Source organism: Etheostoma spectabile, chromosome 6 (genome assembly GCF_008692095.1).
Source record: "Etheostoma spectabile isolate EspeVRDwgs_2016 chromosome 6, UIUC_Espe_1.0, whole genome shotgun sequence".
Classification (NCBI taxonomy): domain Eukaryota; kingdom Metazoa; phylum Chordata; class Actinopteri; order Perciformes; family Percidae; genus Etheostoma; species Etheostoma spectabile.
In genome coordinates this window covers 16,282,419-16,304,903 of record NC_045738.1, presented here as the reverse complement: position 1 = coordinate 16,304,903, position 22,485 = coordinate 16,282,419, and the positions used below count along the sequence as shown (strand labels likewise).

Below are 22,485 nucleotides of genomic sequence, written 5' to 3'. Positions count from 1 at the left end.
ACAACACACACTAGTTCACCATAATCTACAAAAGAATTACTTACATGTCCCTGTTCTGCAGGTGTTCACAAGTGCCCTTCGTTTAGAAGAAGTCTCTCAACTAATCCTGCCTTGTACTGACCAAAGTTGTAAAAAGAAGTTGTTGCGCATGTGCAAGATAGTTTAGAAGTGAGATGTCTCACTCGGTAGCTAAAACAGAGACCTATACACACAGGATGAAAACAGGATCTGCTGCTAAAACGTGGGGTACAACAAATATGTTTTTTTTGGGAAATCAAACCATGTAAACCTGTTCTGGTACAACCTCAAAATACAGTTATGAACCTGAAAATGAGCATAATATGGGTACTTTAACCCCGGATAGCCATCATTGGCAAATTTCTGTACGTACAACTGCTTGGAAACAGTTTGTGATGTGTGAACGTAACACATAGTAACTCTAAACTGCCTAAAAGTCTTAACTAGTGGAGATCTTGATGGTTCATACTGCATCATTCCTTTGTGACTAATAAAGTGTTGTGTTTGTTCATGAAGAACTACAGCAACTTTTAGGAACAAGGTGTGTATTTCCCTTATGTGTAATGAGTTAGAACTGAGGTAACATAAATGTATGTTGTGCTAGCAGATGCACTGAGTAGACAATTGCACTTCTTTTTAAACATTCACAGTTTTTAAGCAGGCACTCTGAAATAAAGATTTTAGAGATTTGTTTTTAAAATCAGGTTTCATGTTTGGTTTCTTGCTCTATAGTAGAGCAACCTGTATGTTGGCTTCTTAAGGTGTTGCTGTTATCAGCCAAAACACATAAAAGACAGGCACCTAACAACCAGTACATTCTTGTTCCCAACTTGCACACTTGAGTCCCAAAACGCAATTGGTTAGAGCAGAGATCTTTGTGTCTCTGTTCTGTGGGTGCTCCTGATTCATTCTTTTTTTTAATTAAACTAGAAGGATTACCAGTGTGAAAACTGGTTTTAAAACAATAGAACTGTGTCAATTTTATTTTTAAGACATGGACGAATTTGAGGATATGCTACACCACTGGATTAGCTCTTTTCTGACGCCTTGGCTTTTTCAGTAATTACTTGCCGTCTTATTCCAGTCCGCAAATTCTCAATCCCAAGGAATTTCCCATTTGTGCTGTAACAAGCAGCTAAAACCTATTAAAGCGGAATTAATTATATTGCTGGAAGAGGGGAGCAAAGATGTAATTGTGAAGGAAGTATTGATTGGTTCATGACTTCAGAGCAGTTTTCAGACATTTCGTTTTTTTTCAGTTGACAGCAGGAGCAACTGCTTATTCTTAGTGACGATAGGGCAATGCTTAAATCCATTTTTTTTCATTTTAACAATGGATCGAATGACTGTGTGTATATTGAATGCGGCCACTCTCAGCTGTGGAGAGCTTTATGGCATCTTTTCTTTTGGTTTTTCGGCCTACAACTTACCCGTTTAGTTCCACTAAAAACCTGCTGTATGCCGGCTGCCCACCACCACACAGCACACAGACAAAGTTATTGTGTAACTGGTGAGCATTTAGCGATAAATATTGGACTTACATAAGTTGGCCGAGAGCATGACACCAAATGAATGATGATGTTGCTCTGTAACCTCTGAATGTGTAAATAGGCAACACGTTTACCATATCAACCCTAAAGGTGATGATATGTAAATAATGTGGTTAAAGCTTTTTTCCGCTGCCCCCACGTGGCCAAAGAAATTGGTTATTACAAGTTTTAGTGTGATTAGATTGCTAATGTGTAGCTTCGTTCAAGTTATTTCCATTTTATTATATTATATTACCTTAATTTAACTACACAGGCAGGGCCACACTGTCCCCAAAAGTAAAAAAAAGGACTAAATGGCACATAAGGATTAAGTGTACAGTCAATCTCCTCCGAACAGGTACTACAGAGGTGCTGTTGGAGCCCTGCTAGTCTTTGACATCACCAAACACCTCACCTATGAGAGCGTTGAGCGCTGGCTGAAGGAGCTGTACGACCACGCTGACCCCCACATCGTGGTCATGCTGGTGGGCAACAAGACTGACCTGGAGTCAGAGAGATCTGTGCCCAACGAGGAGGCTAAAGACTATGCAGGTACAACGTCAACAACTTTTACCTCTGAAAACCATAGGGTTTGTATGTTCATTGTTCATAAGTGGTTAATGGAAACTGAACTTATTTTGATTGTAGAGAATGAAAATTAGTCTGCTCACCAAACAGCACATTCAATTTCTATTCATTGATTGAAGATCAACAGTAACATTTTTTGATTTGGGGAATGCAGCTTTAAAGTGACACTAGCAACCAAATAACTACAAATGCGAATTTAACAAATAACATGTATAAAATGACTAAAATAGCTGATTTTTATTATCTAGAAAAGAATGGTCTTTTGTATCTGGAGACGTCCGCTTTGGAGTCAACTAATGTGGAGGCAGCATTCAACAGTGTCCTATCAGGTAATTCACTGTAATGTATTTCACGTCTACTTTAGCCATTGTGCAGGTGTGTTGTTCATGTCGAGATACAAAGAGAAGCAAATTCTGTGTGGGTGATACGGTTGATTTCCTCACAGCATCCCCTGGCCCCAGTTCTTTCTGTGTGTATGTGGGTTCTTTCTAATTTAGTTCCTTAAATCTCTTCCTCCCATCCAAAACATACAATGCTGTGTACAGGATCACACATTTTCCCATAAACATGCTAGAACAAGGCAATCTTGTGACCCTGGATTTAACCTCACATAGCCAGACCTTCATCTCCTCAGCTTCTGGAGGTTTGGGAAAAAAAGTCTAGGTCTGAAAAAGTTCTGGATAAAATGGCCTTTGGTACTCCGGAGACAGACATTTTTACTCCACTGCTTTTGGAGGAAATACCTCTTTTGGTTGGAGATGAAAAACAGTGCCGGTTTATTTATTTTTTTAAATGTTGCTGTCCTTTTTTAATCAAAATTTGTGCATCATCAAATAATGGCTTTTTTTTTATGCATTGGTACTTTTTACTCTCAAGTCTTGTGGACACACTGCAGCTTCTTTTTATTCTAGCAAATTGTCAATGTATAATACATTTTAATTTTCTGCCACAGAGATTCAGAGGAAGGTGAGCAGTAAGGAAGTGGTTCGGGGGTCTATCAGTGCTGTGTCCCTAAACAGCTCCAGCGCAGAAAACACAGAGGAGAAGAGGACCTGCTGCAAGAACATCTGATCACAAGGTCCTCCAGGAGCCCAGGGGCCTCGGAGGGGCGGGGTGGGGGGGTCGACATGGCAACCGTGGTTGCCAACATACATGGTCCTTGCTTAAGTGATGTCACTTTGAAAATGGCCGTTTTACAAGTTGTACAAGCTGCATGATGGTGTGTTGTATTTAAAAGATGATTCATATATGTGAATGAATGTAGCTGGAGGTCAACGTCAATCTTTTTAGAGTCCCTGTGAAATAGGTCAAAAGTGAAACACCTAACCGTGTTACCTGTAAGATAATATATTTACAATCCATGCACAGAATTGGAGTGACGTAGAAGCATCATGTTCACGTGTGATTGCAAATGACTGTTTTATTTTGGGTGGTTGGCGGACTGTGGGTCTTGCTGTCACTGCTGTGCTTGTGCTCCAGCCGATGATCGCAGATCGGGCTGATTGCAAAATTGTTGAGAAATAAACGATTTATGGAGAGAGCTTGACTGCTGCATGTTATTTGTGTCCTATAACAAAAGCTATGTCTTGTTCACAGAAGAAATATTGACATTTCCCAGTATGGAAAAGCACAGGTGTAAATATTTATACGAATGATGGTTGAACTCTGTTTAGCTGCTTCAGTTTCAGCCTTTCAGGGTCCTGATATTGATCAAGTTGACTCCCTGTCACTGTCATGAGTTACTGGAATACTTGAACTAGAATTCAAGTAGCTATTAGGAATACCAAAATAGTAAGATTTACCACCTCAGCATGTGATTCAATTCAAGTGAAATGCTAGTTTCAAATCAAAATAATACACCCTACATTTGGCCATGGTCTCTCTCTGATCCGGGCCTTTTTCAAACTCTTTCACATCAAATGTTTGGCTGCAGCAGAGGTTCATAACCTTACAAAAACTCCATTATGAGGTCTAAAGATTTTGGAGACTTCCAACATATGAGATGCAAAGATATAGAAACAAAAATTGAATTGAAGTTTAGATGTACTGATGTACAGTAGCATCTCCATTCGACACAATACGTCAGGGGTATAAAACCTTTTCAAGCATACTTTTTTTTCCTGCGACAATTAACTGTCCAATTAATGTTGCTAAACCCTGCCAGAATGTTGAGGTCATGCAATTAATGAGTACATATGGAACATTACAGTACATGTCATTTAGCTGAGGCTTTTCTCCAAAGCAACTTACAATTGCTATATATCAGAGGTTGCACGCCTATGGAGAAACTAGGGTTAAGTGTCTTGCATAGGGACACATTGGTTTATGTATCGCATTGGGAATCAAACTCAGATCTCCCACAATAAAGGCATGTGGTATATCCACTATGCCATCACCACCACATGGAAGTAATTGTGTTTTTCTTCCTGCTGCAAATGTTATAACAGTAAAATCAAACCAGCTGTCAGTTTTATGGGGAATTAGTGGCTTGCCTGATAAGAGACAGAAAAAATAGAGTTAAACTAATACAATGGACTTTTATCAAACACAACATATCAGCCGGTTTGTGTCATGATTCAAAAAAGTTCCTCCCTGAGCACAACAATCTGAAAACAGTGTGTGAAACCTGCAGTGAAACCTCCTTTTGTTGATGAGATACACACTGACCCATTAAAGGCTGTGAGCTGTTTCAGGGACACTTCTGCCAAATGTTAAATTGTGGGAAATACCAAAAACTGTCCAATAATGTACTGTTTAGACTGATGTGTTATTGATTATAACACATACAATAATGTCTAATTGTCATAATCAATTTAATGCATGCAATTGTTTATCTAGATAATACGGCTTTATATCTAATGCTTTTATATTCCACATTTCAGGATCTATATCTTAGATTGTAATTAAACTAATGCATAGATGTTACATTGACAAGATTTGTGTCTAAGTAAGTAAGTTGGACTTTGTGAGATACTTTGTGTGCTTTTTTCAAAAGATGTGTTGAAACGCGTTGGGAGTTGTTGGGAGTAGGAAAGGTCAATTTCAAAGACTGCGACATTGTCAACCTGTTTTAATAATTTAGGAAGCACCAAGTCCACTCCAGCAAGTTCTTAAACCAAAAGCCAAACTTCAATGTATTCAATGACACTTTAAGTATCCATCTGGATACCACGAATGTTTGTCAGAAAGGACAAAAAAATGTATATGTTTTAAAGTCTGCATTGGATATCTTTAAATCCTGTTTTCTCTGTACTTTTGTCATCAATTGCATTGTATTGATAAAGATTTACTTGACAAATAAATAAACACTTACTATTTTGACTTAAAATGGGCATATTTTTTTTTTACATTGGCAGAGAAAAATTTCTTTTATGAATGTATAATACATGGACATATTTGCCCCCCAAATAGGCCTACTGTAAGGAGAGAAAAAAAGATGGAAAAAAAACCTACATCATTCTTCTATAAAAGGTTTCCTGTACAGTTTGACAGCTTTTTAGGCAAGGCAAGGCAGCTTTGTATGTATAGCACATTTCAGCCACAGGGTATTTCAAAGTGCTTTACATAAAACTTTAAAGAGCCATTAAAAACAATTGTTTATCTTCTTTCACACAATACTCATAATATGTTTTCTTTTACCTTATTTTTAGAATGCCAGTATGATATTTTAGTGTGTTTAGATTATGGATCATTAAAAAAATTATATTTGTTTTCAATCTTTAAGAATCTGTCAATCAGTACCACCGAAAATATCGTCCCAAAAAAGCTTTCCCTCTAGGAGTAAATGTCCTTCTTTAAAAAATGTATGACATGCTTATTGTTGCATTTCACCTTAGGCTCGATTACCTGTTGAGTCTTGGGGCCGCATATGTCATCCAAATAGGCACAAATCATGACCGACACCACAGCGGGCCAATCACGTTGACGTTGGTGACAGGTGTCGATCAGCTACTGACCATTAGGAGGAAGTAAGGGGCGGGACAAAGAAACTGACGTTACGTCTCAGCCTCGGTGATGGCAAGTGACAGAGGGTGAGGAAAACGAGGCTAAACTTTTTCTGCTACTAGTTGCGGTTGGTTGTTTATATGCTTGACAACAACGGTATCGTCACATTATTTTACTTTGAATGTAAGACAGCGTTATTGTCGGTTGAGTGAGAATTTACCGTCTTCCGCGTGAGGCTAACTAACGTTAAAGTCGTGAACGGTGGTCTGTCGGTCACGAAGTAGCTGAATCACACCGAAGTTTGTTCGACTTCAAGTTAGTTAAATACGTAGAGACGCCGAAGAAAAGAAGCTATGACCAACAGAGAAGACGAATATGACTATCTTTTTAAAGGTGAGTAGCTGTTAATCTTATAGCTAGCTAGTTAGCTAAACTTCGACACCAAGCCTTCACCTGTGAGCAAATGTCATTTGATGCCGAGTTATGTTAGACGTGTTATTGACCTCCTAACAACAAGGTGTACGACATTAGTCCTAGCTAGAGACAAAGGCACCTGCTGTTAGCTGCAACTTGGAAAAGGGACATCAATTACAACATCGTGTTTCAGACGTTTACCCATATTATTATAACATCCAGACAGCTTATACATACTCTTATGTATTAAGCAGCATCTGCAGTAGAGTCCTCTTTTTGCAGGCCGATGAAGCAATCATGTTAGGATGCGGAGTTGGTCAACAAGGGGGTCATAATCTGTGGCAGGGAAAGAAATCAAAACCCTCATCCAGACGTGCTTAGAGAATAAATGGAGTTTGGTCCACTAGTTTTGTACCTGTACTTGGAGTTTAAATCTACATACAGGTCTCGGCCCTTTTCAATAACAGCTATCACCTGCTCCAATTCTTATACCACCTTAACTCTAACATACATTATTAGCCTCATTTATAGATATCCACACACTTGCCTGTTGACAAGTTAATTTTAACATTCTCCATAATATGCAGAAGCACTATCCCACTATGTGTCATCTAGTATAGAAGATACTGTATAGAAACTGTAACTGTATACCTTGGGAGAGGTGGGGGGGGGGGGGGGGGGGGTGGGTGGGATCTGGGACAGCAGTTCCTAGTTGTACCATTTCATAAGCAAAGGGGAAATGAGTCCATGGTTTGTTCAAATATAGAACAAACATGGTGGTCAAACTGGAATACCTGTGTGTGTGTGTGTGTGTGTGTGTGTGTGTGTGTGTGTGGGTGTGGGTGTGGTTGTGTGTGTGTGTGTGTGTGTGGAGATAGAGAAGATGAGATTTACTTACTTGCTCACTAATAAAATGACTCAACTCCTGGTGACCAAATAGCAAATTTATCTGAATCATGTGCAGCGGCACAAGGGCACTGATAAGGTATCTGCTACCTGTTAGGCTTTTGGTTAAACCAGGAAAGAGCTGTGGCTTTTCTTTGTTACTACAACCTTTTTTTATTTTATTTTTTTTGTTCCTCGCTGTTAGATGGCATGAATCAGGTTGTATGAGCTGTTGGTGAGTCACATAAACCTTTTCCCTAGTGATGGAGACATTAGTGCAGGAAGTCATCCTGCTGAAGCGTTTTTGTACTGCTCATGTTCATTTTAGACATTTCATACTCACTGCTTCACTTGCCTTATACAAAGCATCTCTATTTGGATTAAAACCCCATTTCACCCAACAGGGTAAAATATGTATGCGCATATAAATAATAAATTAGCTCTAATAAGAAAGTTATTATCTTACTTTAATGGAAGATATATATGTTTGATTGTCACCCTTAGCCAGAATTATACACTGCTTTAATTTCACATAAATGGAAGTGATTTAATTGGACATGTGATGGTGACCGTTTATTCCATTTACAGCGATTCAGAATACATCATTTTATCAACTAATCTGACTTAACAGATGGACATTATCAGATTCTCAGTTATTATGTTGTTCCTTTCTTCAGTCATACTTTTAGACAGTCATAGATTAGGCTACATCACTGGGTGCAGTGCATCTTTATTTCTTGTGAAGAAAATGAAGAATGCAAACCGTACAATAGTTTAGCGAATGGGTGTGTAATGCAACCGTGATATTACCTGTCTGATGGCAGAGCACCTGAAAATGGTTGCATAATGTTTTTTGTCCTCCGCCCAAGATCTTTTGTCTTTGACGAAATGTAGTATGACAATGTTACCTTTTTAGGTATGAAGGAGAGCCACACTGTTGTTATGTGTAGACCCATAGGTTCCCCATATTTTAATTATTTCAAACTCTAAATAATCCAGACCTTAATGTGAACATGTTTTTACTTGTGTCTGCTACACCATAGTACCACGGACAATTTGACAGGGTTTCCCTTTAGAATGAGCAGTATTGCTTCAATGCAAGTGTAGACACAGTGGTCCGTTTGTTAATGCAATTTCAACATTCCACAACAAGTTCCTATTTCATAATAGCAGGGTGGTGTGTTGGTGTGGTTGGTTCCTTTTGACAAACTGACTCACCTGATAATTGTGTAAGTATTTTTCTGACAAACGCACACCCTAATAATGTCTGTCTGTTTTATCATCTTGATTACACTCTAAGCATTACAAGAGCAGCTCACTGCTACATTGGAAATGTACTTATGTATTTATTGCACCCCATGTCAATAAAAACTCTCACTTAAATATAAACCAAAGCAAGGCCTTTTCCCCAGTGTAATCATTGCTAGGGATCTTAGCAGATTTCAGGGATTTGTATGCGTTGTTTGGGAAGTCTAAAAGGGTGGCCATATTAACTAAAGCAATTTGAATGAAGTGCTTGGCATTTGCACAAACCTCAGCAGAGTTTGAGCTCAAATGAGTGAGTGCTCAGTTTAGCAGTTGATGTTTAAATGTGTGTTGTTGTTTTTTTAAATTATATTGGCTATAGCCTTTAAAACAGCAGGATTGCTTTACTTGGCCTATACAAATTAATCTGGGCCTCGTGTGGTATAATGTATGTCTCATATTTCGAATCAGTGGTTTCACCTGCTCTCGGTCTGCGGGTATTTCTTAAAAAGAGCAGTTGGTTGTGATATTTTGTCAGCTCAGTGGAAGTCCCCTGAGTTTCTGCTCAACCTCAGCAGGGAGCAACACGCATGCGTCATTGATGTGGCAGGCTATCTAATAAAAATAAGAATCATATTAAATTTCATCATTAAATTTTGAAAAGTCAATTCATCTTGTTCACTAACTTCTTTGTGGTTTAATGAACTATTCCACCAAAGGTCTGCCATGAATGTGCCTTTACAGCTGCAGCCATAAAGTATGCTCTGCTGCTCAAACACAGAAATTTGTAGTCTGTTCTCCATATGAGATAGTTTTGTACCAATCAGTTAAAAGAATTTAGGTAGAAAGAAAACATTTTGTTGGCAGGTAAAGTGTACAATACACAGTGTGACCAATAGTGACTTTTTTTTTTTTTCCTGTAGTGGTGCTGATTGGAGATTCAGGCGTGGGGAAGAGCAACCTACTGTCTCGCTTCACCCGAAATGAGTTCAACCTGGAGAGCAAGAGCACCATTGGGGTGGAGTTTGCTACGCGCAGCATCCAGGTAGAAGGCAAGACCATCAAGGCTCAGATCTGGGACACAGCGGGACAGGAGCGATACCGAGCTATCACTTCTGCGTGAGTATTGTACATCTTTTAAGCCTTAGTGGAAGCACCGCTACACTGTTGTGCACTGACTCACTTCTAGACACTGGCACGTAAACTCACTTCATACAAGTACACGCTCGCTTGATTACAATATTTTGTAAAAAAACATACACGCATGGATTTTGTTGATATAGATGCATTGGAACTTCAAAGTGCCTCTTTTGCTTCCTCATGCATGTGCATTGTGCCATTTTTTGTTAAAACTGTTATTCACAGTCACAGGAAGTTAGGGTGCATTAGTAATAACTGGGGTTGTAGGTTAAGGGTAATAAACCTCCAACCATCCTTTGGCCATAAGTTTAGTTTAGTCTAACTAAAATAGATAGAAAGAGATATTCTGAACTGATTAACACTGCAAACTGCAGTTTTATGCTTAGTGCAGGAAGTATTTTGTTAATCACAGCTTCTTCCTCAAATCTAGATCATGTCACCGTCCCAACATTTCTTTTTGAGTTGTCGACTTCAATGAGGTAACCTCCCCTGTGGCATTGGCATATAACTGTATCAAGCCCCCACAGGCACTGAGGAGGCAGACAAGCAAGAGCAGCCAGTTTTTAATTAAAAAAACTGAAAGTCAGTCAGTGTTCACTTGTGTTTTGAGTTTTGTCTGCAGTTCTTTTTGGCTGTACTGTTACTTTAAAGCTGGCCGAGCCCATGTGACACACCTGCAAAGAATCCTGAATTCAACAGGCTTTGACAAGAAAATGTTGTCTACTCCAATTTATGTCCTGTTCAACTCCTCTTTGTCCAGGTACTACCGTGGAGCAGTTGGAGCTCTCTTGGTTTATGACATTGCCAAGCACCTGACTTATGAAAATGCTGAGCGCTGGCTGAAGGAGCTGCAGGACCACGCAGACAGCAACATAGTTATCATGCTAGTGGGAAACAAAAGTGATCTACGCCACTTAAGAGCGGTGCCAACAGAGGAGGCCAAGGCCCTTGCAGGTAGTGTGTGTGTGTGTGTGTGTGTGTGGTATCTAGGACTCTGCCTTTCTGATTATTGCCAGGTTAAAGCTGTGATAATGGGCATAGATGGACTGAGGTAGACCCCAGCTGCTTTTAATGAGGTTCTTAAGTAATTAATAACAAACCGGTATGCGTGTTGCCAACAAGGAATTTGATTAATACTTAAATTTGTGTCATAAGTTTCCTTTCAGTTTAGTTTGTACTGTTATAACATTTTACATAATATATGTCCACCAAATGTCATATATATATATATATATATATATATATATATATATATATATATATATATACATATATATATTTTTTATATATACATACACTATATATCTCTCATCTATATGTGTGCGTTGGTGTCTCTGTTGATCACTAAGAGAATAGCCTGTGTGTGTGTGTGTGTGTCTGTATGTCTGTGTGTCTGTGTGTCTGTGTGTCTGTCGATCACTAAGAGAATAGCAGGGCAGGCGCGTGTGTGGTATAGCGAGTGAGAAGGTGACGATAATTAGCTTCAGCGCGAGGACCAACTCTGGAGGCATAGTGGGAGAAACAAGGTGTCTCCCCTGTGCTTTTTGACTACGGTCGGAAAGCTGTAGCAGGAAAAGTTAACCCTCTCCTTGATGTTCTTTATGGAGAATGATAAACTGGAAATGCAAAACCATTAAGCCACGGCCAAGTTGGCCAATCACAGTTGTTGTGGTCTGCGTCACCATTTTTTTAAGGGGTGCACGTCAGACTACGGCGTGGAGTCTGGTGTAAAGTCCATATCTCCACGTACCTAGGTATGTACTCACAGCGTTGATTCAACACAGCAGGATAAATGGACCTATGAAAAGGAGTATATGTAAATTAAAATGACTTTGTGTAAATTAATTAAACCTCCATTTATCTTGGTCCTCTGAGAACTGCAATGCTTTGTTTGAGACCAGGTTTAATTTTTTACAGTGAGCCTTAATTTTGTCATCACTTTGACGCTATTTTCGAGCGTTTTTACTCTTGACCTTGAGTTTTTTGACCTCTGTCATATTCAGTGTTGCATCTGCTTTGACTTTTAAATGACTCTTGGTAGGACTGCCTGTTAAGAACGTGTGTCCTGTTCATATTTTAGAGTAAAGAAATTGGTTTTCCAAATGATTGATAAATAACGTTTGTGCCTGCCAGTGAATTCTGTTTTGTTTTTCTGTACCATAAACCTAATTTATGATGCCTCATTTACACAGAGACCATGTGGTGAACACGTCCATGCAAATGTATTGTAATGCCACAAATGAGTTCTCCTGATGATGTCTTCCTTGCGCCACTGTGTGGCAATTATCCCCTCACCTATGATCCTAATGATTTTATACCAAATTATATTTTTGTTCATAATATTTATATACTCAAATTGGATTTTACAGATTCCAAAGAAAGATCAAATCTGGAAAGTTACAGTGATATGTAATTGGTACTGAAACAAGTACCAATACCAAAACAAGTAAACAATAGATACATTCATTTCATTTTGTTTTGGATATAATCAGCGAAGAAATGGCCAAAACTGTATTGCACCCCTTTAAGAAGCTTAAAAATCACCAATTAATATTTTCTCAATTGATTTATCAATTCATCAACCAGTCGTTGCAGCTTTCTTATTATTTACTAAGTAAAAGCTTATGATGCCAAATACTTAGTGGTCACTTCTTCACAAATGGGAAATTTCTCTCAGTTCCATGTCCAACATTTTTGGGTGTTTTTGGTTGTTAGTCAGATCAAGTAAGCATAAAAACATTTGTCAACTTTTTGATAGGAATTTGTCCTTTACTGTTTGTTATAGGCTTTTTTTAATGGAATATATTTTGATATTTCACAGAAGAAAAAGCACAGGTGGAAATGATGAAAATGAATAATTGCTTAATTCCATTTCACTGCTTCGGTTTCAGAGTCCTGGCTCACTGTCATGACACACTGAGACACAGGAATGAAACAAATCCAGTGTTAATAGTGACATCTGAGCTTTCTCTATGAGAAGTTTAAAATGTCTGCTGTGAAAAGGGACTATTTCATAGCGTTCAAATGTAGTTAGACTGTATATGTATTACAGTAGTATAACCTTTTTTTAATGGAATGTGTATATCCCAGCAACTTTTTTTAAAATTGTTTTTGGATCAGAATGTAAACCATTAGAATCTTCTTTCTAACAGTATTGCATTTCATCAGTTTTTAAATATACTTTACAGAGCAGACCAGTCAGTTGTCACACAAGCTATTAGATTTTCTGTAATTACAAAGCAGTTCACACAGTGAGCAATCAAACACAAAGCAGTTGAAATGACTGGGGAGAACCCCGGAGTGAGCGCATTATGCAGAAGAAATCAATCCCTGAATCAGTGCGGTGTTAATGCCAGTACAGTACAATGCACCTCAGCTCAATGTAGTTATGAAAGCTTCAAAATATTGCAGGCCTTTAACATGTTGTGGCATTATGTGCATGTGTGTTTTACAGAGAAGCATGGCTTGTCTTTCCTGGAGACATCAGCGTTAGACTCCTCTAATGTGGAGCTGGCTTTCCAGACTATTCTCTCAGGTGAGTTTCACATTTGTTTAATAAGAAGAAGAATTATAAATGGAATTAATACAGCACTTTACACCGACTCAAAGTTGCTTTACAGGTGAGGTAGAAAACATAAACAATGCAAAACAGCAAAAGACTAATAAAACAAAACAAGATTCAGCCACAGATGAAAAGGAATGGGGGTGTAATGCTACAGAAAGGCAGAGGTGAAAAGCTGGGTCTTGAGGCGGGACTAAAAGATTGTGTGTTTATGGCTTGCCTTTTTCTGTTTGTTTTAATAAAGTTCTAGAATAAAAGTGAATTTCATCCTGAAGGGCACTGATATCTAAAGCGCCTAAGCCATCTAATGATAATGTTGTGTAAAGGTGAAAATGTTACATTTCCACCTGGATTGTGGTGATTTACACATCACCCATCAACTGCCACTAGATGGCAGAGCAATCCAACATATCAGTTCTCCATCCCCATAGCTGATGTGCAGTCTGTGGCAAGAACACCACCTTAATCTTTTCTAAGGTCAAAAATATGAGTAATTGGTACAATAAAAGGCCACTCAGCCAATCAGTCCTGGTGAGAGCCCCTATTAAGATGGCCAAACCACTTATGGTCTTTGTTCATGGTCACAAATCCACTTTGACCCAATGTACCAGATGCACCTAGAAAGAAAGAAAGAAAGAAAGAAAGAAAGAAAATAATTCTGATACTTGTTCACAGATGTTTTCTCAAGTAAATGTCTATGAGCAGTGTGCCCTGGAGGCATATAGCCACACCAACAAGTGTATTTGATGTTGGAGATTTGGTAACATGGACAAAAAAAAGCAATTGTTGTGACTGAGTCAACCCCTGGAGTGACTAAAGGGGCAATCCAACAGTGAGTGGTGCTTCCACTTAAATTGCTCCAGGGGCTATCCGTCTGCAAGTATGCGCCACTTACTGTTTATATTCTGCTTCTACTCCATGTTCAATTCCCAGACGCAGCAACTTGAGCCGTTTGAGACATTCTGCCCACACCACAGCTTTATCAGTCATTTCAATTCATAAAAACTTCAAACCAACAAGCGTCATTGAGCTAACGTAGCTAATTATCTCATTAAGGGAGGAGAAGAGAGGAAGTATGCAGTGCATTAGCAGGCCAGTGAACGCTGAACTTTAGACCCTGTGGAGCAGAGAAGATGTCACATGTAAAGATATCAGCAGCAGAGAGATTTTAGGTCCGAGAGGGTCATCCTGGTGGATTATATACAGTATGTGCAGCGGTTGGTGCTGTGTAGGGTTTGTAATATTTAGTCATAGTTTCACCACCTGACGTGTCACTACACAGTCAACCAGGCGTCTTGTTTTGCTTTAAACCTTGCTTCATAAGCAGTTTTTAATTCAGGGCTGTTTTGTTACACATCTGGCTGTAGAGTTAAAGTGGCAATGTACAACATGGAATCAGAGGGGTGTTTGCAGTAGACGTGCTTTGCTCTCTCTGAGGTTGATCAACTGACCACCCCAGTAGCATCTAAGCCATGTTAGTGACAGATAAACTCCACTTAAAACAAAACAACACTTAAGTTCACCTGTGTGTTTGAACAGCTGTTTTCTGCTGAATATGTAACTTTATTGTATTTTCTTACCAGCATGAGCATGCAGGGTCACAGATGCAAGTCCCACAATGTGTAATTTTTATTTATTTGCAAGTTCAATTTAAACTGCATTGCAAATTGTAACAATGGGGAATGCCTGAGATGAGACTTGGTACTGCCACATGACATAGTGATGCAAGTTTAGGATGGAAAGAATCCTTAACTGCTGCCAGGAGTCTGGATAGAACAATTGTTGTTCAGTTTTGACATGCCGTTTTTCCTCATCACAATATGGCCCACTGTTGACTGGATTTTATAGGCATCTACACATAACTCATTCCCTTTCACCCTTCTCTCCATCACAGCCATCTACAACATCGTATCTCAGAGGCAGATGTCAGGGCGAAGCGACTCGGACTTCTCACCAGCCTCCAACGTAGTGCCCATCACGGTTGAGCCCACCCAAAACTCAGCCACTAAGGGTGTCTGCTGCCAGAGCAACTGAGACCTTACCACTGACCTCCTCCTTCACCTCCAGGCATTTGGAGAAACAACCAGATAGACAGAGTCAGGCAGGGAGAAAGGAGAGACAGGTAGAGATAACCATTTCACACAAGGACACTTGTACAGGGGTTGATTTGTCTATTGTCTGGTTAAGAAAACTTAATACAGTTGAAGAGGGAGACCGGTGAACAAGGGATCGTAAAGAAGGGGGGGAAGAAAATGGGTGTGATGCACCATACCCAGTGCATTAAGCTTTTTGAAAGAGGTCACATTCAGAACTGCTTTACAATCTAATGAAAAATGTAACACATTATGTGGTCCCTTTTGTATCATCACGATTTCTGTCTTTGAAAGCAGTCCTCTATTTTGAAAGCTCTATTTTACAAGCCAGTAAATGCTTTCTCTCAGTTTTCCACCACCAGGATATTGGACAATAAAAATCCACATCCAAAAGACTGAACTGCTACCCCTCTGTGGCCACCATCATTCCCATTTTCCCTAAATGTATAATATTCAGAAAATAACATCCCTTACTATATTTATTGAACACTAGATTAATGTCTTGTTTGGCCAAAGGGTTTGCAATTAAACACTATTTGGATTAGTTTTCCACACTTCATTGCTTTGCAGCAAAGGTAGCGCTTGCCCAAAATCATATATTTATGTGAAGGAGCTTGTAAGGGCAACTACCCCTCACTAATGGAGAAACAAAGTCTTCAAGTCATGTTTCCTAAACGCACATGCTGGAATTTGGTCGAAGTTGGTTGGTTCAAGTTGTCTTCCACCGGGCCACAAAGAGCAATAACATCGCTCCCTACCAGTGACATGTAATTTCTTTTTGATTGCTTTTGATCTTTGTTTGGAAGGCTTTCCTGCTCTGAGCACACTTGGTACTCAACAGATGAGTCATGCTCTTGCAGCTATCCCATCTCATTTAGAGTTAACGCTTTGCAAAGCTTGCATTACTAGATAATGGGTTAACTGCATCACAAGTCGGTTGGGTGGCAGTATCGTCTCTTTTGATGCCTGTTTCACCTCTGCCCTGAACCTTTGGGTGAAGTGGGAGAGATTAGGGAATTGGTTTATATGCATGGGCAACCTTGTGCTGCTGCTGCTTGCTGGGATAGATAGATGGATAATGTTTCAGGGGATGAGGTAGTGAGGGCACTCAGCCCTGCCCTGCTCCTGTGGTCTCTGATGCACCCGAGATGGCTTGTTTTACTGTAAGTGAAATCCTCCACTGCCTGCTACCTACTCCTCTCTGTCTCTCTCTACACTGTATGTAACTGGAACAGGACTCTGGCTTCTGGGATCTCCCTGAGGTCTGCCCTCGCTCTCACTTGTCTGTATTTCCTGTGAAGGGGGCGGCGGTTGTATTCAGGAGCCAGGATTGGGTTTGTTAGGATCTAATAGTTTAATAGATGAGGAAAAGGTGAAAGGATGGTAGTGTTAGAGGGGCCTAATTATTTCCAAAGGTTATGCTCACAGATGGTGTTTATCTTGGTTTATGTTTCCACTTCAACACTGTCTTAAACTGGGTGGTGTAGGTTAGGGCTTTTTAAACATTTATTCTAATATATGTATATTTGGACTGCATATGTATAAATAAATCTCATTTGTTATAGTCTGCCTCTTCTTATGTCTCTTAAGATGTTTTTAAGCACTAAAGGCTGCAAATTGCTGGCTTTTTTATTAATGAATCTGGGTAAGGGCAGGATTAAATTATATTTAGTCTGAATGTCCACTGTAATTTAATAATGATAGTGCCTCTGATCAATGAGATTAAAATAGGAGTAGACATCGTCATGAAAGGATCAATTTAGCCATACAAACCTTTTTTTAAACAAAAAATGCAATTGGTTTCAATTGGAGATCATTTCATTTTTGTTTTATTAGAAACATTTACAATACATCTTGAATCTTGGAAAAATAACAAAGAACCAGAACTAACATGGCGCAGATACAATAATAATAATAATAAAAATGTCTCCAAAAAATGTAGTTCACAAAAAAAACATGTGCTATAACAAATAAACCTGCAATATGACATACCTTGTAAGGGCATGGCATACTGTAACAGAGTTCAAAGACTTCTTTTTATTTTATTTTTTATTTATTTTTTCCATCCATCAAAGTTGACGGTCAGCCACTGAGGGCCACATTGGCAACCCTCTTTCACTGTTCACAGAGAAACCAGAAACTAACGCCAGCTGATGCTGGCCCAAAAGCTAATGCACTACAACCACTATTAGACCGGTATGAAACACCTCTACTGTGCTGGAAAAAAATTGGAAACGCTACCAAAGACAAACTGTCAGACTGTAGTGGCCTCTTTGGAAAAGGTTGCGAGTTTCACCAGCCAGCGCCACTTCAGTCCCCATCCTTTACGTGCATCAGAAAATGTGCCATTGTAGTGTTTTTGTCAAGTTTTTCTTATCCGTATCAACTCGTACACAAACTTCAAGTTAATTCATATGAGGTGCAAACGGTTTTTCATCACCAACCGGTAACTGAGAATATAAAATCCAACTTTGATGTGGGGACTGAAATGGTCTCTTTGACTGGCTCCAAACCGACGTCAACTTTTTCAGTTTCCAAAGAGACTCCAACTATGAAAATCTACAGAGGAGAAACAAGTGCACTGATGTTAAAGGATAACACAGGACCTGCACCATTTCTCCTTTCTAAGTGACCATACAACATACATGCAAGCTAGTACGTTAATGAACCTGTTGTGTGTGTGTGTATATGTGTGCATCAAGTTACATAGATCTACTACACAGTGCGCTTTTGTCTCTCTCAGGTGCCTTCGCTCAATTTGCACATTTCACCTAATTAACACATTAGTGAAAGTCTCATAAAGGGCTTCCTCTAAGATGATTAGGCTCTGTCACTATTGATCACAAACTGTCCTGAGTAGTAGATGTAGAAAATGTGTGAATGAAAGTGTACAAGTTATGTGTGGCCCCAATGGCGAGAGGGTCACAGCTGCCTCATTCATTCCAAGCATCGTAGTCGTAACATGTTTTATACGTTTGATAAGTAAAAGCGAGTTTAGATTACAGAGGAAATGAGTTATGTGTTTCAGTCAGTAACATGGGGTTAGTTGAAGGGGGAAGGGGTTACAGCAAGCAGCACTGCACAAAGAATGCTGATGCAGGAAAAATATATAATTGAGGCACAAAATTGATGCTCTGTGACTAAAATATCTCCAAATTCTAAAAAATATTATATTATTTTCTGTAATTATTCCATTGTGAATGCACTGATGTTAAAGTAGTGCATGTCTGAAGTTAAAATTTCAGCTCTGGGGAGCTCCCGTTCCATGTACATCATTAAAGTACATGGACAGGTGAGCATCCACAACTTTCATAAATAAAACTTCTAAACTTATTTTCTCATTTTACTTATTAGTAGAAACTGACCTCCCTGTGTTTAGAAATATATTAACTTCTTGTCATTTTAATTAAAAAACAAAATGTCTTGAGGTTACTCATAAATATGTTGCTTCATTTTTTTTTTTTTTTTACTTTTCATAAATAACATCCAGATACTGACTTTTTTTCCTCTGCTTTCTATGAAATAATAACCCATGTTAGCAAAATAGATTTGAGAAACTGTAATATGTTTTTTTTTTTTTTATTCATTTTAAGTTACTTTCTATAAATGTATGTGGAAGAACTCAAATATAGTCTACGTTGAAAACCTGTCGCAAATTCTCTCCATAAAACAAAGAAAAACTTAAAGCTCACTTGTAAATTGACAAAACAATAAGCATAAGGAGTGCACTGAGTTGAGTGGTCTTATTTTTTTTTTTTTTCTTTCCTTTTCTTTAAAACATTCAAATGCATTACTTTCTCAATGTGTGATTTAGACAGGTTGGTACAGTTGCTTAAGTGCATCCATTGAAAATAAGGATTTCCTATCACTCCTTAAAAGGGACTCTACATAAATGCATAAAGACCTTTTCATATCAAGAGAAGAAAAAAACAATAGTTTCTACCATTACTATAATAGTAAGCTTAATACAATATTGTAAATAATACTAACAAGAACTTAATGAATCAAATGTCACTGAGTCACTCCACCCCTTTTGTTGCTCCACTGAATTAAAGACTTTTTCATATTGGGTGAGCTGGACAAATGAAACTTACACCATAGCATATTCTTAAGAATCATACTTAAACTTAATGTATCAATTAGTTAAACTACACAGTAAATATATGATTTTAAACCGATGTTCACTTAAAGGTCTTAAAGCTTTTTATACACTTCAGGTATCAGGCTGATGAATTCTTTATGAGATCTTAACTTTTTTTCCTGATAAATCTTACCTACTGTACTATATTTTACTAACATGCAGTTAAACTCAAGGATACAGTTAATGGCTCTCTAGACGATATCAACTAAAACCACAGTGCTGTTTTGTTAGTTATCACACTGCAACCTTGTTAACATCTAAACCCTTACGATTTACTCTGAGGGTCTTAAAAATGAGGAATTCAGCCTGAATTTTCACTGGCTTGTCATTGTCATCACAGTCTGTTGTTGTTGTTTTTTTTTTAAATACGTGGGCAGTCCTTTTTTCTTTTTAAAATCTGAACTCAACCAGATCAGGCAAGTTTTTCAGAACGATGAAGCCATTCACTGGACTGTTTTTCTCCCATTAACCTAACCATGACAATAGAAAACTACTCAAAGGACTGTGTAAGTGCCAGGATGTGCTTTAAGCTGATCTCTTTGGGGAGAAGTAAGTCTGTTACCGGCGCCTCTGTAGTATTAAACTAATCTTACAACACTGAAACGTGATATGCCTTCATTCCACAGATATCGATTGAGCGGCCTCTAAGACTTTTGGGTAAACAGAGTAATTCTAGCTATGAGATTATTTCTTAATAATCCTGATTCGATAAACTCTTAACCAAGTTGATTTTGATGCTAAAATAAGTTAACTCAAGTGATAAGTCCTCTTCTTGTGTTTTGTTCTTTGGCTATGTCTGACCTTTTTTCTTTCAAAAACAATACAGATGAAGAAAAAAAAAAGTAGATGCAAAACAAATATTAAAAAGTCATGAAAAATAGCGTTACTATGTAAACAGAAATCATCTTAAGATATGCTATAAGTAACACCTCTGCCCTTGTATGTAACTTAAGGACTAATGAGGGTAAAGAATCAACATGAGTGGCTGGTACAGCACATCATGTCTTGTTTGTCCTACCCTCTTCTTCTCAGTGCTGTGTTTCTGACCAAAGCCTTTGAGACATCAGTCCGTCATAAGCAAAATCACCAGCCCCTGCTTTTTAACAAACAGGCAGACCTTGGTGCTTATGCTCTGCTCTTGTTGTTTGTTTACACTTGACAGATCACTGTTACAGCGCAATGAGATTTCCTCTAAGCCACAGAAATTGCAGTTTTATCATTTCAGGAGAAGGAATCATTGACCCACCCTGTGACCTGATTGATAAACGTAAAAAAAATAATAATTAAGCAATCAAAACGACTTAAGACCCTGATGAACACAACAAGAACAATTACTTATCCTGAAACTCTTACTAATTAATTATATCTCTGTTTCTACATTGGCATGAATCCATAATGAATTTTGAGCAGATATGAGACGTGAATGCAATGGAATCATCCTAATAATCACGGTCAATTTCTGAATAGAATATTTTTTAAAGAATTGACTAAGCAGGCTTCTCTGTTTATTGTCCCAGTATAGTCCTATTATTGCTTTTCATCCTAAGATACATAGAAACGGATTCATTCATTAGGGGTTATTACACATACTATTCATTCCAGTTTTTATTTGAGATTTGATTTATACATCAGCGGCATCATAAAGGATATTCATTATTACAGTTTATAGTAGTGTCTGGTTAATTTCTCATCTATATATTTGGATGAAATACTAAGTTAATCAGTTTAAATAATTTGTCTTAAATGTATGGATCTATCTAATATACTATTATAGTCAAAACGGATGATGGGACGCATATATAAAAGATTTACTCTCCCTAAAACTCAGACATTTTGAATTCCATATGCTAAAACATTGACAATGACACCCTCAGCTTGTAAAAAATAATCAAAACCTCACTTCAAGCAGGCCTTTGGATGTTCATAACTGACACACATACTGTATTTACATAGATGCTCAGAGTGCGTTCCATAAAGTACAATACTTATTAACTCATACAGCGTCTAAACAGGGAGACTCTCCAATAAGCCCTCTCTTCATTAAGCCAGTGCAAAACCCAACCAAGTCATTAGCACTGACTAAATGGATGAGAGGTCTCCCACATGACCACTAGTACTACTGTAGTATTAAGAATAACAAGAACCACCATAATACAAAAAAATGATAGGGAATCCTTATGTGCATGTCTTTCAAATTCTATGAAATGTATTTCACCATCAGTGGTCGGTTTGGTATTAATCAAATGCGCATGTTTTGTAATAAGGTGCTTTACTCTATAATTTAAGCAGTGTTTTAAGAGCCTAATTTCCTGAATCCCTCGTATCCCAACCCAAGCAGTTTGATTCACATTCTTTTCTCCAAAAATAAGTACTTTAAAAGTTATTTAAGGGGGCGGTTCTATCAAAAGGCCAAAGTTGCTACTTTGTATGCCAAAGCAATGGCAATATTTGAATAAAAAATATATAGGCAGAAAACAAAAATAACAAAAATACAAAAGTTCAAAGAACAGTGTCATACTGCCTTGAATTTGACGTTGAAAGCTTAGGCCAAACCACTGTGCAATTTCTCTATCCATAAAATCATAACTATTCTTTATTTCTACATCTGATAGATTTCAGGGTACTGTCTACAAGTACGGTGCTCTCCCTGCAGTCCACACATAATGCGAGTGGTCTGCTTCATATCTTTGTTTTTTTGAATGCAGGGGCTTTTTTGTCCTGGAAGACACTATCTGTAATGGTTGATCTTTTTTTTTTGAGACAGAAGCCGAGTTGAAAAGTTCTCCAATACAGCACAAGTAAGGTTTCCTGTCATCAGCGCTGGCCCACATGAGACAACTCAAAACTTGCGGCAGGACTTGAATGATAAATACAATTTCTAGATCTGCCCGATTTCATTTTTTTTTTGGAGCATACGTCTCTCTT

General features: G+C 38.3%; 2 protein-coding genes across 2 annotated transcripts in view; both read left to right on the top strand.

Moving 5' to 3' along the window:
• rab25b (RAB25, member RAS oncogene family b) overlaps positions 1 to 3,673 on the top strand; it is a 9,166-nt gene extending 5,493 nt beyond the window's left edge. Inside the window, exons 3-5 of the mRNA XM_032519311.1 lie at positions 1,906 to 2,099; positions 2,384 to 2,464; positions 3,088 to 3,673. Of these exons, the coding sequence (XP_032375202.1) occupies positions 1,906 to 2,099; positions 2,384 to 2,464; positions 3,088 to 3,206 (394 nt within the window). The 3' untranslated portion in view covers positions 3,207 to 3,673. The remainder of the gene's footprint in view (positions 1 to 1,905; positions 2,100 to 2,383; positions 2,465 to 3,087) is intronic.
• A 2,447-nt stretch (positions 3,674 to 6,120) lies between these two features.
• rab11al (RAB11a, member RAS oncogene family, like) lies at positions 6,121 to 16,988 on the top strand. Its single transcript, XM_032519526.1, has 5 exons — positions 6,121 to 6,473; positions 9,548 to 9,743; positions 10,525 to 10,718; positions 13,219 to 13,299; positions 15,221 to 16,988. The coding sequence occupies exons 1-5, from the start codon at positions 6,434 to 6,436 to the stop codon at positions 15,358 to 15,360; spliced, it is 651 nt and encodes a 216-aa protein (XP_032375417.1). The 5' UTR covers positions 6,121 to 6,433; the 3' UTR covers positions 15,361 to 16,988.
• The last annotated feature ends 5,497 nt before the right edge of the window (positions 16,989 to 22,485 follow it).